The sequence below is a fragment of the Asparagus officinalis genome, chromosome 10 (assembly GCF_001876935.1).
Source record: "Asparagus officinalis chromosome 10, Aspof.V1, whole genome shotgun sequence".
Taxonomy (NCBI): Eukaryota; Viridiplantae; Streptophyta; class Magnoliopsida; order Asparagales; family Asparagaceae; genus Asparagus; species Asparagus officinalis.
This window is the reverse complement of record NC_033803.1, coordinates 22,430,039-22,445,839: the sequence shown is the minus strand read 5'-3', so window position 1 is coordinate 22,445,839 and position 15,801 is coordinate 22,430,039. Positions and strand designations below refer to the sequence as shown.

The following is a 15,801-nucleotide window of genomic DNA, read 5'->3' as shown; positions in this document are numbered from 1 at the left end:
TAGTCGACTACACTGAGTCAAAACAAACTTTGTGAAGTCAGATTATTTCTTAGTAGTCGACTACTATAGTCATTAGTCGACTACACTATAAAGACAGAGTTTCTGGAATTTTAAACTGGCTCTTAATAGTCAACTATAACTCATAGTAGTCAACTACACTGTAATTTCACAGAAACTAGAATTTTGTCTAAGTCTTTAATAGTCGACTACAGTATGTATTAGTCGACTACACTGTAAAATGACAGAAACTGATATTTTGATCAAGACTTTAGTAGTCGATTACTATTCTTATTGGTCGACTACTAAGGGGTAAATATGAGATATATGAAGTATTTTGAGACTCATTCTTCGACTACTAAGGGGTAAATATGAGATATATGAAGTATTTTGAGACTCATTCTTTATCTATAAACTCTAATGGTTAACATAGGGGTAAATATGAGATATATGAAGTATTTTGAGACTCATTCTTTATCTATAAACTCTAATGGTTAACATAAGGAATTTTTATTATTAACCACACATTAAGCATGTGTTAGTGTGTTCAAAACACTATGTGTGTGTATGTGTTGTGAGTGATCAAGGCTTGTACAATAAATATAAGTAAAGAAAATATAAAAATTATATTATGACGTTTATGCACTTCTTCTTCTTTACTTCTTGTTGCTTTGAACTCATCCTGCACTTTGTTCACATATCTTGATTATATTTGATGCTGATATCTGCATTGATATGTTAGTGCATAATAATACACATAGTATATAAGTTGTTATCATTAAAACTATATATTGGAGTAAATATATCCAACAGTCTCCCACTTTTTGATGATGACAAACAATTTATGCATATGTAAGTATATCACAAAAGAATTAAACACTTATGAACATTATATACTTACTCCCCCTGCATAAAAGCATATAAGAGTCACTGAAATTCATATATTTCAATATTTTCTCCCCCTTTGTCATTAGCAAAAAGAATTAAACATTTATTCTAAACATGCAAGTATTTCTTCTTCATGAGCTAACACTTCAAAAGGTCATCTAAATTGTGAACATAGTCCATTACTTCACCCATCCAAATAGGTAAGCAAATACTTGCCATAAAGACCAATAGTTTGATAACTTCCATCGTCATAATCTGTTTGGAATATTTAGCTGATGAACACAACTAATGCATAAATCATACTAAGCATAAAGTAAACATAGTAGCAACATTAACACAAATTGGTACATAGTCTTAAACATATAAAGCAACTTACGACATAATACATAAGTCTTAAGCAACTACCACATAGTTTGTGACATAAATAAATAAACCAACTTATGACATAGTTTTTGACATAAACATGAAACTAATCAAAGTACTACATGAGATGCATGCATGCTCCTCTAACATGAAGGACCTAGAGGAGGTGGATGTCCTTGGAAATATGCACTGAGCTTCAGATCCAAGTTATCCAACTTCTTGTTTATCTCTTCTTGATTTCTTAAAATGCATGAGTTCTGAGTATATATTGATTATTGCCCAGTTTCTAAACCGAGGATGCACGCAGAAAGGGTATTATATTAAGCATCTGAGAAGCATGAGGGATTAGTTTGCATTGGGGGTGGTATGTGACTTGAGAAGGGGCTTGCATGATGAGATGATTATGGAATTTCTTGTAGGATTTGTTCTTGAGGAGGGTGAGGCTCATCTTGGGATTTTGGTCATGAAGTTCAAAGTTTGTTAACTTCATCCTAGTTAGGACATTGGAATCAAAGAATTCAACAGAACGAACCACGGAGTTTTCAGAGTCAAGTTCAACACAATTTTTTTTTTAAAATTTTGGTTTAAAATGCACCATAAGGAAGAAATCCTCTTGGTATAACTAAAAGATTCTCATAGAAAATCTCAGTCTAATTCACTTGTATCTTTGCCATTATGGCATACATGACATTGGCTAAATCTAGTGAGATGAAATGAAAACACCCGGTTTTTGGATACAAATTATAAGCAAGGATACGAGCGATAAACCTAGGAATGAGTCTAAGTTTGTTTGAATGATTTAGAGGTTTTCCTTGTCCGGGAAGAAAGATATGATTCGAAAGTAAATTTTCATCCGACATTTTGACACTACTAAGACTACCACCTTGGTAAGGGATATTGAAATATTTCCAATTTTTTAGGAATTAGATTAATCTCAACTCCCTTAACAAGAGTATTGAGTATGTCAAATTTGTTATCAGTTTCAAGACGAGTGATATTTATGTAAAACAATTAAACTAAAAGAGGATAATGGAGTTTTTTTTATTTTCAGAAGAAAATAACTCTAGTGATCCAATATTTTCAAAATATGCACTGAAATTATGAGTTACAAAGTTTCAAACTTAACAAAACGATCAGGTAGTATCTTAAAGCACTACAACAAAGCTGTTTTTTATAGCGTTTATGTTGTAAGTGCTATAAATTCTATGTGCCTTATTTTTTGATAGCGTTTGAAAAATTTTAAACGTTATAAGTAGTTGATCGTAATTTTTTTTTGTTCTGACGCGTTGAAAAGTAAAGCGGGAGACTGAAAATTAAAACAGGCCCAAAATTTTATTACCCCCCAATTATTTTGATCCCTCTCCTATCAAATCCCCGATCCTTTTCCTCTCGTCGAAATCTCAAACCCTAGTTTTTCCCCCTTTTTTCTTTTTTTGGGAATCAGGGAGAAGTGCTGAGCGGTCTGAACGATCTCGTGATGATGAACCCTAGGCGATAGACTCTAGGCGACCGCGCCGTTGTGTACCCCTGTGCTCCGCTGGATCTCGAGGTGGTGAAGGGCGACATCAGATCCATGGAATGGGACGAGTACCCCATCGGATCGATCCTGGCTATCAGATCCGCCGTGGCCGTATCCTCACTACCTGTTTGATCTCTCAATGACCCTATCGATTCCTTTCTCTCAAATGGGTAATTCTTCTTTCTTTCAATTTTAATCCATTCCCTTTCTAATTCTTAATGATTATAGAATGGACCCATCAATTATTTTGATGTCTTCAATCGGTTTTCCTCTAAAAATATTTTCTTGTCGAGTTGATTTTGTGATTTTACAAGAATTAATTATTTGGTTTTAATTGGTTCTCTATGTTGTTGATTCATTTTGGGGATTTTTAATATGGGCATTAGGGTATCTTTTTTGTTGATTGATAATTAAATTTCTTTCCATTTTTTGGGTTTAATTTTACAGAGACAGATTTGATGAGTTCTCATTGGGACAGTGACGATGAGTACGAAAAATTCATTCAGAGAATGAACCCACCAAGGTTTGCATCTTTTGGTTTTTTTGGTCTATTCTTTTATTCATTTACTTTCAATCTTCTAATTTCTTTAATTTGTTCCATGTTAGGGTTGTAATTGATAATGAATCATGTGCTAATGCAACAGTTGTTAGAGTAAGTTATCAGGTTGATTGTTGCTCGCATGGGGCCGAAAAACTGGATTTAAGTTAAAATGTTGAGCAAATTGATCCAGTAACTCTTAAGCAACTCCTAAGGGGTTGCCTATTGATTCCATCATGTATTCTATGATCAAGCTTATTTATATTTGCAGTTGCTATTTCTTCAAACATCTACCTGTTACTCTATGCTTCTATCTTTCAAGTTGAAACATATTTAGCTGATAAGGAAGAGGTTTAAATCTGGAGCCTCTAAACTTTTCATTGTGCACTTTCAACTCGGCAAGGCTACTTGAAAGGCATAGTCGAACAAGCTTCTAATAGAAAATATTGGGACATATGGAACCAACAGAAGTTGAATCCTGAAATTGAAGCGAAACGCCAGAATATTTTAAATGCAAATCAGGTTAAGCATGTACCTTTCAATCATGTTGGATTTTAATAATTCAATTTATAATTCTGAACTCGGTGAATGTGCATTTTTCATGCAGAATTTGACAAATCAGATCATTGAACTGGAGAGACATTTCCACACTCTTGAGATAAATAGATTTGGTGGAAGTGGTAGAACTTCATTAGGTCATACAACTTTCCAGAGTGGTTCTCTGCGTGTAAGGTATGATACAAATGGAAATGCAGATTTGCTATGTGATATTTTTTAAAGCCTATAGTGTTTTCTTTAATAGACAAACTGGTGTTGTATTGTTTATTTGATGAAAATGTTTATATAGCAATTTCCTAATTTTAGCATAGCAAATTAAATCTACCATAGTTTATTTCTAATTATCGTGACATGTGAGGCTGACATCAGATCCCAAAGAGTATTACTTAAGTGTGACTCTCTAATATCTACTTGCAGGCAAAAAACAATCTTTGCAGAGTGTCTATAACACACTAAACTCACAATTAGCAGCAGTCGAGCATCTTTCTGAATGCATATCTCAACAGATGTCTGAGTTAAACTTAAACTCAGTTCCTGTAAAGCGGCAGAGCATAACAAAAGAGCTTTTTGAGTCGATTGGTCTTTCTGATGAAAACATGTCATTTGAATCACCAGTTTGCAAAAGATCCAGCCTTACTCTGTATTCTACGAGAACACCTCTATCCGTGACCGGTGCTATTAGGGACCATCTGAGTAAAAAGACATTAAGTGTAGCAAAGGCTTTTGAGCCAGAAACTGCAAGGAGGAGAAGGGACTCACTAGATAAAGTAATATTTTCTCCTTAAGTTTATTCTACAATTTAAGTTTTCATAGTGCATAACATATTTTGATCTCTATATGTGTTACTTGTGTTCCATTCATAGTATTGTAAGTAGTTTCTTTTTGCTTCTATTTGTTACAGTTCAATACATTCTTAGACATATGCACGCAATATAGGCAACAATCTGACTGATGAAATTAATCTTCTTAATGTTTTGAACTCTAAACATATAGACTATTGCCCTAAGTGAATTAAACTCAAAGCCAGGAATTTATTGATTGAATACAAGTGGAATGAAAGTATTAATGAAGTCTTCTAGCATTTGCAGGTTGCTTGCTTTAAGCTATCAACTATCTCTGCCCACATAAGCTAAAGATGACCCAAATAAGAATGAAGTCTTCTAGCATTTACTAGGTTCCAAAAACTGTAGTCCTAATATTTCATTGTTCTTTTCAGGATGATACATATATATTTGATTCCCATGATTTATATTGGTAGACGTTGATGATTTTTTCCCCTATGTTTAAAGGAGCGATTTACCCTTCCAGCTAAATTCTAATAGAGTACTAAATGAAACCTTCTTATCCATTTTCCAAATGTAGAGTTGTTCTTTTGCATGCATCTTATCCATTTTCCAGAGAAGCATCATATCTTGCTTCTGTGTACCCCCAGGTCTGTTCTTTCACGAATCAATTTGTTTCTGTGTACCCCCAGGTCTGTTCTTTCACGAATCAATTTGTCATAAACTTTATGTGCTCAATGATTATTGGTGTTGTTAATTTCTGTTTTTGCAGCAGTACTAGTACTCAATTACTGAAGATGATGAGTCTCCTAAGTCATATGTAATGCATCAAAGTTAGTTTTTGTTGTTCTGTGTACTATGGTTAATTTTTTGTACTCCATGTTGGATTATCCAAAGACTAGTATTTGTTTTTAAGCACATTTGTGTTGACTTTTCTTGTATGCTACAACTTGGTTATGTATCAGTTTGAACCTTTAAATGAAATATTTGCTTTTATGATTGTCATAATTGGAAGCTATTTCTAGTTCAACCTCAAAGGTTTATAGGCACAACTGAAATGCTATAAGAAGTGGAAACAATTGTTGAAATGCTATTAAAAGAAGAAAGACAACATTCGCTGAAACGCCATTGTAGTAACTCAAACGCTATCAAATGTAAGACAATAGCAGCGTTGAAATGCTATGAATGAAAACTAACTAATAGCATTTTTCAACCGCTATGAAAGATATTCGTCATAGCAATACAGAAACGCTATTGAATACCCTTTTATAGCTACATAAAAACGCTATGGTTGGAACCTTTTTGATAGCGTTTGGGGAAGCGCTATGTAAAGCCACAGACCTACTATAGCGGGTTCTGACACAGCGCTGGTTAAAATGCTATGAAATAATACCATAGCGTTTTTCGGCCGCTATAGATGATTTCAGGTGGTGTAGTGAAGGTTTGGAATTCTTTAAATTGTGCAAGCAAACTAGGATCTTTTAAGTACATTGAGTAGTTTTCAACAACATTTGAAGGACCAGATCTTGATCTCTTAGATCTAGACATGATTCAAGTAAGAAATTTTAAAAGATCAAGTGTAGGAGACTTACTCAAACTGTAGATGCCCTAGAAGATGTTAGTAGTCGGCTAATGGAGGTTGTAGTCGACTACAAGAACTGACAAACTCAAGAAAAATAAGGAACTTGAGGAAAATTTTGGAAAAAAAATGAAAGGAGTGAAGATGCCCTAACCTGGATTCGGTCCTGAAGAGGGGAGAGGGTTCCTGACAGTTTTAGGAGAGTGAGGGAGTGGGTAGTTATTTATTTAGGATAGTTTTCGTATATGAAAAATCAATGGCTAAGATTAAAACATGAATTCAAATGTATGGACATAGTTTAATCTCAATAGAAGTTGATTTAGGGCTAGGTTTGATTAGATAAAAAATGAGTGGTTGAGATCAATTTGACTTAAGTTTAATGGGTATTGGGTATTGGGTTTGGTGGGTAAAGGATCCAATATGCTCAAAAAACACATACATGTGAAAACTGCTATTTAAGTAGTCGACTACTAAGATAATTAGTCGACTTCTCTGTAGTTGACAAAGTTCTGTAAATCGAGTTGAACTTTGATTAGTCGACTACTAACACTATTAGTCGACTAGTCTATAATCGACATAAATCTGTATATTTGTTTTCACTTCAGATTAGTCACTACTATCTTTATCAGTCGACTAGTCTGTAATAAACATAATGTCATATATGCAAAATGTGTGCATGTAGTCGACTACTAACCTAATTAGTCGAATATTAAGGTTGTGTATGCATATGTATTGATCTTAAAAATTAATTTAAATATATTGAACATATACCTAATTCTCTTCTTTATTTAACATAAATTTCTTCTTTTAATAATTTGTTAATATATCTACAATTTGTTTATCGGTAGATATAAAATCTAATGAAATGTTACCTTTAAGCACATGATCACGTAAGAAATGATGTCTAATGTTAATGTATTTTGTACGTGAATATTGAATAGGATTTTTAGATAAATCAATAGAACTAGTATTATCACACATTATGGAGGATGTGAGACAAACTATACCATAATCAGATAATGTTTGTTTTATCCATAGAACTTGAGCACATGCAAAACTTGCAGTAATATATTCTGCTTCAGTTGTTGATAATGATACTGAATTTTTCTTTTTACTAAACCAAGATACAAGTGAATATCCTAAAAAGTGACATGTACCACTTGTACTTTTTCTATCGTATTTGCACCTGGCAAAATCAGCATCATTATATGATATTAAATCAAATGTGCTATTCTTAGGATAAAATAAACCATAATCTGTAGTATCTTTAAGATATCTAAAAATTATTTTTACTGCTTTAAGGTGTGGCTCTTTAGGAATAGGTTAAAATCTAGCACATAAACAAACACTAAACATTATATCGGGTCTACTATCGGTAAGATAAAGAAGTGATCCAATCATACATCGATATTATTTTTGATCAACATTATTACCATTCTCATCCTTGTCAAGAGATGTAGTTGTACTCATTGGAGTTCTTTTGCTTGTTGTATTGTCCATCCCAAAGCGTTTGAGTAATTCTTTTGCATATTTGCTTTGGTTGATGAATATTCCTTTCTTTAATTGTTTGATTTGTAGTCCAAGGAAGAAGTTGAGTTCACCAATGTGACTCATTTTAAATTCATCCTACATTGTCTTAGCAAATGTTTGACAAAGATCATTATTAGTAGAACCAAATATAATATCATCTACATATATTTGAATTAACAAAATATCTTTATTTATTTTCTTAATAAATAGTGTAGAGTCAACCTTCCCAATTTCAAATCCGGAAGTCAAAAGAAATTTCTTTAGTCTATCATACCAAGCGCGAGGTGCTTATTTAAGACCATATAAAGCTTTCTTAAGTGTAAAAACATGGTTTGAAAAACTTTCATGATTAAATCCGGGAGGTTGTTCTACAAAAACTTTTTCTTTAATAAAACCATTTAAAAAAGTACTTTTAACATCCATTTGAAATAGTTTAAAATCCATAAAATATACAAATGCAAGTAAAATTCTAATAGATTATAATTGAGCAACTGGTGCATGGGTTTCATCATAATCAATGCATTCTTCTTGATTATAACCTTGTGCGACCAATCTGGTTTTGTTTCTAATAACTTGTCCAGATTCATCCAGTTTATTTCAAAATATCCATTTGGTTCCTATAATGGATTTATCTTGAGGTCTAGGCACAAGATCTCAAACGTTATTTCTTGTAAATTGGTTGAGTTCCTCTTGTATAGCTACAATCCAATAATCATCTTTACATGCTTCTTTAATATTTTTAGGTTCTATTGTAGAAACAAAAGCAACATGACTATATAAATCCAATTGTGATCTAGTTTGAACACCACGAGAAATATCACCAATGATCAAATCATGTGGATGATTTCTAACTTCTACATATGCTTTAGGTAAAATATTAGTATCATTAGAATCATTAATAATAATAGGAGATGGCTGATCATTAATATCATCATCATCATCATCATTATTATCATCACTAGTATTAACATAAGATTCATCAAAAGAAACATGCATTGATTCTTCTATTGTAGAAGTCTTTTTGTTAAAAATTCTATAAGCTTTACTATGCATAGAATAACCTACAAAAATACCTTCATCAGATTTTGAATCAAACTTATCTAAATTTTCTTTTGTATTTAATATATAACATTTACATCCAAAAACTTTAAAATATGAACCTTTAGAAATACGGTTGTAAAATAATTTAAAACTTGTTTTATTTAAAATAGATCATAATAAAATTCTATTTAAAACATAGCATGTAGTATTAATTTCTTTTGCCTAAAAATATTTAGAAAGTTTAGAATCACATAACGTTGTTCTAGCATATTTTTGTAAAGTTCTATTTTTCCTTTCAATAACTCCATTTTGTTGTGGAGTGTAAGGAAAGAAAAATTCATGTAAAATAACATTTTTATTATAAAAATTAAAAAATAATTTATTTTCAAACTCATCACCATGATCACTTCTAATAGTGACAATGGTAGCGGATTTTTGATTTTGTATCTTTTTTAAAAAATGTAGAAAACTCATTAAAAACATCATTTTTATGCTTTGAAAACATAACCCATGTAAATCTTAAATAATCATCAACAATGACAAATACATATCTACTTCCATTTAAAGATACAATTCTAGAAGGACCAAATAAATCCATATGTAATAATTCTAGTAGTCTACTTGTAAAAACAACACCTTTAGATTTAAAAGTTGATTTATGTCTTTTTTTTCTTATTGACATGCATCACAAAAATGATTTTTATTATTTATAATTTTAGGCAAACTATTTACTAAACTATGTTTAGAAATACGTAAAATATTTTTTATATTAATATGTCCATATCTTTTATGCCATAATAATGAATCATCAATTGATGCAACTAAACAATGATCATTGGAATAAAAATTTATGGATAAAACATATATATCTTTCTTTCTACTTCCTTTTTAAATAAAATATTTGTTAAATCATTATCATAGATAAGACATAAATCTTTTTCAAAAACAATTTTAAAATTCTTATCACATAATTGACTTATACTTAGAAGATTTTATTTTAAACCATCTACTAATAAAATATTATCTATTAGTGGTTTATCAACGTTACCTACGGTTCCAACACTAATTACCTGACCTTTGTTTTTGTCTCCAAAAGTTACAGTTCCTCCCTTTTTGTATTAAACTAAAAACAACATTTGAGTATTTTCGATCATGTGTTTGGAACATCTACTATCTAGTATCCTCTTTTCTTTTTGAGGTACCTAAAATATAGACATGTAAACATTGATACCCTTTTATGTTGGGTCCATTGAATTAGCACTTAGGGGACCAAATCCACTTGGAATTTGGTTTTCTCTTGTTAACATAAATATAATTAGTGGAATTATATATGTTTTTCTTAAAATTTGAAATATAAGTATTTCTTTCATGCAAACTTGTGTTTTTAGTCACCCAAATAAACATAGATAAAACATGATTATTTTTAGCATGTATATTCCTTGATAATGGCGCATGGAATTTACTAACATTTTTAGTCATAGAGGATGATGCATGATGTGTTCTATTAACATTATCATTCTTCTCATGAACATATCCTAAACCAAATTTTTGATAAAAACTTTTAAAAAGTTAATAAAATAGTTAAGTCTTCTTTTCCTTTATTAAACTTATTTACATTTAAAAACAACTCTTCATATTTGAGTTTAAGAGAAACCACATTATTATCTAAATCTAAAATTTTATTTTTCATAACATTGCATTCAGATTTAAGATAAACATTATTTTTAGTTAATAATCTATTTTCAGAAAATAATTTGTCATTTAATTCCTTCAAATCTTCAATTTGTGTAGAATTTGAAGAAACAGATTCTATGTTTAATCTTTCATTTTTATTTTTTAAAATCTTGTAATTAATATTTAAATCTTTAAATTTAATATAACATTCATTAAAAGCATCTAATAATTCTTCATTGTCTAAAGAACCATTTACTTCATTTTCTTGTGCAATGAAGCACAGGTGGGCGGATTCTTCTTTTTCTCCTTCTTCGTCCTCGGATGATAAATTATCACTATCATCCTAAGTCACGACCATAGCCTTCTTCTTCTTCTTCTTGAAGTTGTTGAAGTTGTTGGTATTGATGGACTTTGATTTTGACTTAAGAAGTGGACAATCCTTCTTTATATGTACTGGCTTATTACAATTGAAGCACAAAGAAGAATCATTAGTATTCTTAAAATTTTTTGATTTAAACTTACCTTTCTTTAAGAATCGTTTGATTTCTTCATAATCAATGCAATATCCTCATCATCTTTGTCATATTCTTTGGTGTCGGAGGATGCATTGAAGGTAAGTATCTTCTTCTTTTTTGGTTCATCATCCTTCTTTCTATCTTCAAGTTGAAATTCATATGCCATAAGATTTCCGATAAGGTTCTCTACGGTGAGAGTTGAAAGATTATTGGCCTCTTCAATATCTGTAGTCTTCTTCTTGTATTCTAGAGTTAGTGTTCTTAGGATTTTCCTTACCATCTCAACTTGAGTGTATTCTTTGCCAAGTCCAATTAATGAGCTAGTAATATCTATAAATCTTGTGAACATCTCCATGATAGTCTCATTTTGTTTCATCTTGAATAGTTAGAACATGTGAACAAGAACAGAAATTTTTGTTTCTTTAACTTTGTTAGTTCCTTCATGTGTTACCTTAAGAGTATGCCAAATTTGATGTGCTGATGTAGAGGTAGACACTCGATTGAATTCGTTCTTGTCCAAGGCACAAAACAACACATTCATTGCTCTTGAGTTCTGATTTATATTTGTTCTTTGAACAACAGTCCATTCGGTGTAAGGAGTGGTTGGCTTTGTGAATTCAATCTCAACAATGTTCCAAAGTTCGTAGCCAAGAGATTGGAGGTATATATCTCATCCGACATTTCTAATAGTTATAGTTTGTACCATCGAACAGTGGTGGTCGTTGTGTGGAATGTTCCTCTTTGAATTGTGATGTATTTGTTGTTGCCATCTTTCACCATGCTCTGATACCAAGTGTAGGATCTGATCTAATACACACTAAACACTAGAGGGGGTGAATATTATTCCTTTAAGAAATTTGCAAAGTAGATTATAAATTACAAGGAAAGAATAGCAACAATCACAAAAATTTGAGCAATCACAAACACAGAAGATTCACCACCCCGGGTGTACATCTAGTCCCCAAACAAATCTCGCTTGAGAATTCCACTATGATTTTGAAAAACTATTACAAAATCAAAAGCAAACCTAATCAATTTGCAAGATCATGCAAATTGTAACAATCTCTAAACCAAGAAATCACCTCTCACACCCGAGAGTAACCTTCTTTGATGACAGAATACAATTTCTATAAGCCTTGAAGTGTAAGTATTGTGTAGCAGTGGCTTAGAAACTCTTTTAATCTCTGATTAATATCTAAACTCTTTGTATGTATGATGAAGATCAATGACAATCTCAGAAATCACTTTTATGAACACTTAGACTGAAAATCTGAATTTTTGAACTCTTGAATTTGCACAAAAGGTTGATCTTATATGTATGAATATTGGTGGTAAATTCTGAACTTTAATACCTATTTATAGCCTCTGAAAAAACAAAATTTTAAACCTAAATAACGTGCACAAACGGCTATAAACAATCATAAATTCAAATTCTAAAATCTAGAAAAATTGTATCTGTAGTCGACTACAATGCTTAGTAGTCGACTACACTGAGTCAAAACAGACTCTGTGAAGTCAGATTATTTTTTAGTAGTCGACTACTATAATCATTAGTCGACTACACTGTAAAGACAGAGTTTCTAGAATTTTAAATTGACTCTTAATAGTCGACTATAACTCCTCGTAGTCGATTACACTGTAATTTCACAGAAGTTAGACTTCTGTCTAAGTCTTTAATAGTCGACTACAATATGTATTAGTCGACTACACTGTAAAATGATAGAAACTGATATTTTGACCAAGGCTTTAGTAGTCGACTACTATTCTTATTGGTCGATTACTAAGGGATAAATATAAGATATATGAAATATTTTGAGACTCGTTCTTTATCTATAAACTCTAATGGTTAACATATGAGATTTCTATTGTTAACCACACACTAAGTATGTGTTAGTGTGTTCTAAACACTATGTGTGTGTATGTGTTATGAGTGATCAAGGCTTGTACAATAAATCTAAGTAAAGAAAATGTAAAAATTATATTATGACGTTTATGCACTTCTTCTTCTTTACTTCTTGTTGCCTTGAACTCATTCTGTATTTTGTTCACATATCTTGATTATATTTGATGTTGATATCTGTATTGATATGTTAGTACATAATAATGCACATAATATATAAATTGTTATCATCAAAACTATATATTGGGGTCAATATATCCAACAGTTACTGCTCTTACTCATCATAACACTATTACATATTATTTTAAAAGATTATATGAGGTATATGCAAGTAGATATGGTGTAAGAACACATCAACCTATAGCTTCTGCTTCTACGAGTTCAAGCCGGGACAAAGGTAAGTGTTTTAATAGGCAATTAATGATAGCGAGGCTAATTGGTAGCTTTAGATTTGGATTTGGATCATCATCAAGGAAAGTTTCTAAACTTAAACAATATTTGTTTGCACTTTTAGTTAATACTCAAAATAATAATTTTGATATTTTCGCAATGGTGGAGAGTATATGTAACAATTTCATATTCTATACTTTCTATCATGGCTCGTAACTTATTAACAATGTATGTTTCTACAGTAGCTTCGAAATCTGCCTTCAGCACATCACGACGTTTGATCAACGACCACAGAACATTGCTAGATTCATCTACTGTACAGGCGGTAATGTGCTTATAAGATTGGTGAAGATCCGAGAAAAGAACTCAATGCATCAATCAGATGACTAGTATTGAAGATAGACTTGATGAATTGACAATAGGAGATAAAGATAGTGAGTAGAAATTACTTATTAGTTTGTAATTTTTATTTCTTAGCTTTAAATTTATGATAAATTATTTTGAAAAGAGTTATAAATGATAGTGATATAGATGAGAAGGTGCCAACCTGGTTGGGATGTATTCATTTTTTGTGATGCGACAAATTCCAAAAAAAATTATAATTGTTAATGGTTAATAATAAAGAATTTATTTTTTATCATTTTAATTTCTATGATATTTGTATTTATAAATTGTATAATTACAAGTGATTAATAATATGATTGAATTTTTATCAAAGTTTTGAATATTTTATTTTAAATTAATCTTGAAATTTCATTTTTTTTTGCAAAAACAAATTTTAAGCCAAAAAAAGAGAAAAATAATCAAGCCGGCCTCGTGCTCGACCCGTTCTTGGCTATGATCTGGACTCGGACTCGGCGAGCCCGGGTCTGGGTCCCCCTTTTTGCCTGTCCTGAACCTAGATTTCTGGGCTGGCCTATTTGGACAACCCTACTTATATCAGTATTAGGAGTGCATTAGCGTTGACTCTTTTTTTTCCCTTCTCTTTGTTGAGCAAATACAATGATCCGGTGGAGAATAAGAAAGGCAAATAAGGATATAAGCGTGGATAGTATTTATATCCAATTAAAGTAACCGATACATATATGAATATTATTCTGGGTCAAATATACTCCGTGTATTATCTTGCTACGTCATTTATTACTTTTTGAATTTGATAATGGTACGTAGATAGGCCTCTTGGAAGTAAATTGATTCCGCCGCTGTCCTTTCATAATCTTGCCTCCTCTTTGGTGAACGGCGCACCGTCTTCGGTGAGGTTTTGTGGTGGAGATGACTTTTGATGACGAGGATGGAGTAAGGTGTGATAGTATGGAGGGTCTATTCGTTAATATCAAACTTAGGGAATTATAAGGGATGCGTTATGAACTTATGATAACATAGATGATATATGTGCAATTTAATCTGTTATTATTTTTATTTTTATCAGAAATATGAACATAACTTCGAATCAAACGATCTTTGAATAAAATTGCTAATTATTTTTTCATCAAAAGAGTGTTGACAAAAAGAGGTATATCTAGGCCTGTCCATCCGGGCCGGCCCGGCCCGGCCCGGCCCGGAAAGTCAAAACCGGAACCCGGACCCGGACCCGGGTACCCTGGGCCGAGTCCGGGCCCGGGCCGGGTTCCGGGCTGGCCCGACTGATTTTCTTTTTTTTTATTTTTTTTAATTTTTTTCCAAAATTTTTCAATTTCATTTAAATTTTAAATTATAAAAAAAATAAGAAAATAATAAAAACAATAATTTTATTAATTACTTAAAATGACATAAATTACAAATAAAAAATAATAAAAAAAATTCTGTTATTAATTGTAGGCATATAAAATCGCTTATAGGTCCTTAGCATAGCTCGGCACAAACCGACGAAGCCAACGAGGCGACGAGATCGACGAATCGCACGGAAGCGACGGAATGAATCCACCCGCCGCGTGCCAGAATCAATGAGTTGAGGAATCAACGAGTCATCCAACGAGAGCGGACTCGGACGAATCACGATCGAATCAAGATCAAATTTCGACTCGAACTCAGAAGCCGATTTACTGCCAAATCAGGAATCCAAATTACTGCCAATCAGGAATCAAATTACTGCCAAATCAAACCATCAAATCAGAGTCTCAGGTCAACCGAAACACGGACAAACGAGACACAGAAAACGACTCGAAAAAGTCGGAAAAACACCGCCGCGCGGGGCTCGGCCAAAGCCGAGCCACCCCAAGGTGGCTCGGCCTTAGCCGAGCCACCTTGAGGTGGCTCGGTGGCCGAGCCACCCCAAGGTGGCTCGGCAATGCCGAGCCACCCTCGGGTGGCTCGCTGGCCGAGCCACCTTGGGTGGCTCGGCATGAGCCGAGCCACCCCAACGGTGGCTAGGCACAGTGACGGCCACCCCGAGTGTGGCGACAGTGGCCCGAGTGTGGCCGACAGTGTGCCAGAGGTGGCCGACAATTCCCTTTTTTGCAGCACTGTCCTGAGCAGCCTATAGAATAGCGCCTAGAGAAATTTTTTTTATTTATCATCTCTCCTCCTT

At 32.6% G+C, this 15,801-nt stretch overlaps 1 protein-coding gene across 11 annotated transcripts; it reads left to right on the top strand.

Annotated features, from left to right (window-relative positions):
• Positions 2,884 to 5,653, top strand: LOC109825665. 11 transcript variants are annotated; one of them, XR_002243063.1, is made up of 6 exons: positions 2,884 to 2,937; positions 3,215 to 3,290; positions 3,577 to 3,827; positions 3,913 to 4,037; positions 4,281 to 5,295; positions 5,338 to 5,653. XR_002243063.1 is itself a non-coding variant. In XM_020392529.1 (4 exons), the coding sequence occupies exons 1-4, from the start codon at positions 2,907 to 2,909 to the stop codon at positions 5,467 to 5,469; spliced, it is 309 nt and encodes a 102-aa protein (XP_020248118.1). In that variant the 5' UTR covers positions 2,890 to 2,906; the 3' UTR covers positions 5,470 to 5,653. The 11 variants fall into 11 exon arrangements, 1 of the variants encoding a protein (XP_020248118.1); XR_002243057.1 differs by having other exon boundaries at positions 3,374 to 3,827; XR_002243062.1 differs by having other exon boundaries at positions 3,215 to 3,827; positions 4,281 to 4,630; positions 5,226 to 5,295; positions 5,421 to 5,653.